Source organism: Magnolia sinica, chromosome 1 (assembly GCF_029962835.1).
Source record: "Magnolia sinica isolate HGM2019 chromosome 1, MsV1, whole genome shotgun sequence".
NCBI classification, from domain to species: Eukaryota; Viridiplantae; Streptophyta; class Magnoliopsida; order Magnoliales; family Magnoliaceae; genus Magnolia; species Magnolia sinica.
In genome coordinates, this window is record NC_080573.1 from 46,303,180 (window position 1) to 46,306,024 (window position 2,845).

Here is a 2,845-nt window from a genome sequence, read left to right on the forward strand (position 1 = left end):
CCCACTCATACGGCCTTCGAGGTGACGGCCCACATATAAGGTACTCCCATATTTCTTTAGGTGAACATTAGATCCACTACTTCGCTCATATCGCATGCGACTGTAAAGCATCTAGGGCTACGCCCTACCCCCTTCGTAGGAGTAAAGATTATTATCGCCGCCAGTACTTTCTCAGAAACAACAAAGATATGCGTGACTGCCCCATAGACTTGGGGGGGCAAGGTGGTGCTCGTAGACCTGATAGCGACCAAAATTTTCCATTACAATGTCATTTGGACATGGACTGGTTGACCCTGATGAAGGTAGAAATCGACTGTGACACTATATCTGTAAAAATATATGAGGACGATGGCACTTCCTTCACATTCCCAGTCCAGGTCAGCTACGCACGTAGAATTGTGTTATGCATCATTAGAGGAGGGTTATGATGGACCTTCTCTAACATGCACTCTCGTGGTCCAAGAGTTCGTCGATGTATTCAAGGCCATACCCGGGCTACCTCCTTGATGTGAGATAGACTTCACGATCAATCTGACTCTAGGTGTCGCGCCCATCTCCTTGCCCACTTACCGCATGCCCCCATGTGAGATGGAAGAGCTTAGGACCCATATCGACAACTTGTTAGAATCAGGCTTCATCCGACCCAACATCTCGCCATGGGGTGCTCTGGTCCTATTTGTGAAAAAGAAGGACAACACGTTGCGATTATGCGTAAACTACAGGAGATTGAACCAAGTGACGGTTCAGAACAAGCAATCGTTGCCCAGGATTGACGACTTGTTCGACCAGCTGAGGGGTGCTCAATACTTCTAAAAAATTGACCTATAATCTGGGTACCATCAGCTACGAGTCAGGGAAGAGGATGTACAGAAAAAGGCCATTAGAACATGCTTTGGCCACTATGAGTTCCTAGTTATGCCGTTCGGACTCACTAATACTCCAGCGGTATTTATGGACCTCATGAACAGAGTCTTTAGGCTATTCTTATACAGATTCGTCATTGTATTCATCGACGACATACTGGTGTATTCCAAGAGTCGAGAAGAGCATGAAGAACATTTACATGCGGTCCTCGAAGCACTCAAGAAGAACCAATTGTATGCCAAATATGGAAAATATGACTTCTGGAAGGAAGAAGTTAAATTTTTGGGTCATGTGGTATCCAAAGAAGGTATTTTCGTGAACCTCGCCAAGGTGGTGGCTGTACAAGATTGGAAGCAACCGAACTCAATTATGGAAGTGAGAAGTTTCCTTAGTCTCGCAGGTAATTATCGAAGATTTATTAGAGATTTTTCTAAAATAGCTCGGCCGTTATCCCGGCTTACACGGGAGGACCTCAAATTTGCCTGGAATGAGAAGGCGGAGGTGGCCTTCCAAGAGTTGAAAGATAAACTGACGTCAGCACCTGTACTCGTGTTACCTGAGCAGCGGGTCAAGTATACCAGCTATACTGATGCCTCTCGTGTCGGCTTGGGTTGCGTACTCATGCAAAAGGACAAGGCAATTGCTTACGCGTCTCGGCAGTTAAGGAAACATGAGAACTACCCTACACATAACCTTGAACTCACGGCAGTAGTTTTTGCATTGAAGATATGGAGACATTATCTCTATAGTGATGAGTTTGAGCTCTTTTGTGATCATAAGAGTCTCAAATACATCTTCACTCAAAAGGATCTGAACATGAGACAGCGTCGCTAGATGGAAACGTTAAAGGACTTCAAGTTTAAAGTCTCATACCACCCTGGCAAGGCCAATTTGGTGGCGGACACCTTGAGCCGCAAAAGGACGCTCAAATTTGCAGCCCCGTTAATGGTGAGAGAGTGGAACATGGTGAAATTTGTACGAGACTTCGACATGAAACTAACCGTGGAGGAACCGTACGAGGTCATAGCCCACATTCAGGTCCAGCCCATGATTTTCAGTAAAATCATTGAAGCCCAGGAGAGCAATGAGTTAATGAAGAAGATGAAGGAAAGAGCAGGGAATGATGCGGAATCCGAGTGGAGAGTCGGTAGTGATGGGGGATTGCGGTACCGGGGCTGCCTTTGTGTTCCAAATCTTCAAGGACTACGAGAAGAAGTTCTAAATGCCGCTCACAACTCCAAATTGGCGATGCATTCTGGTAGTACTAAGATGTACCGGGATCTGAGGTGAAACTATTGGTGGGACAACATGAAGAAGGAAATAGCGGAGTATGTGTCCCGATGCCTCACTATTAACAGGTCAAAGCAGAGCACCACCGAGCACCGGGCCTTTTGCAACCCATGCCCATAGCAGAATGGAAATGAGACTTCACATGAATGGATTTTATTTTCGGTTTGCCTAAGACTAGGAAGGGGCATGACTTAGTATGGGTGATTGTGAACTGGTTAACCAAATCAGCCCATTTTCTACCGATAAAGACTTCTAACTCTACTGATGATTTAGCCAAGCTATATATCAAGGAGATAGTGCGACTTCATGACGTCCCGTTTTAAATTGTGTCAGACTGGGACACTCGATTCACGTCGATCTTCTGGACGTGCATCCAAGAAGCTATGGGAGTGAAGCTAAAATTTAGCACCGCTTTCCACCCGTAGACAGATGAGCAAACTGAATGGGTGAATCAGGTGTTAGAAGACATGTTACGGGCTTGTGTATTGGACTTTCAGGAGAGCTGGGATGACTACCTTCCCTACGTCTAAACAATAGCTTCCAGGTTAGCATCGGCATGACGCCTTACGAGGCTTTGTATGGGCATCCGTGCCGAGCCCCACATTGTTAGGAGAAAATTGGGGAGAAAAGCTTGCTAGGGCCAGATTTGGTGCGAATTTCGAATGAGAAGATTGAAATTATCCAGAGTTGC

General features: G+C 45.9%; 1 protein-coding gene across 1 annotated transcript; it reads left to right on the forward strand.

Moving 5' to 3' along the window:
* Positions 1-1,698: 1,698 nt before the first annotated feature.
* On the forward strand, positions 1,699-2,154 carry LOC131246156 (uncharacterized). Its single transcript, XM_058246066.1, has one exon. The coding sequence runs from the start codon at positions 1,699-1,701 to the stop codon at positions 2,152-2,154; it is 456 nt and encodes a 151-aa protein (XP_058102049.1).
* Positions 2,155-2,845: the final 691 nt, after the last annotated feature.

Coding starts and splice junctions, on each gene's coding strand:
- LOC131246156 (XM_058246066.1), top strand. CDS start 1,699: ATGGAAACGTTAAAGGACTTCAAGTTTAAAGTCTCATACCACCCTGGC.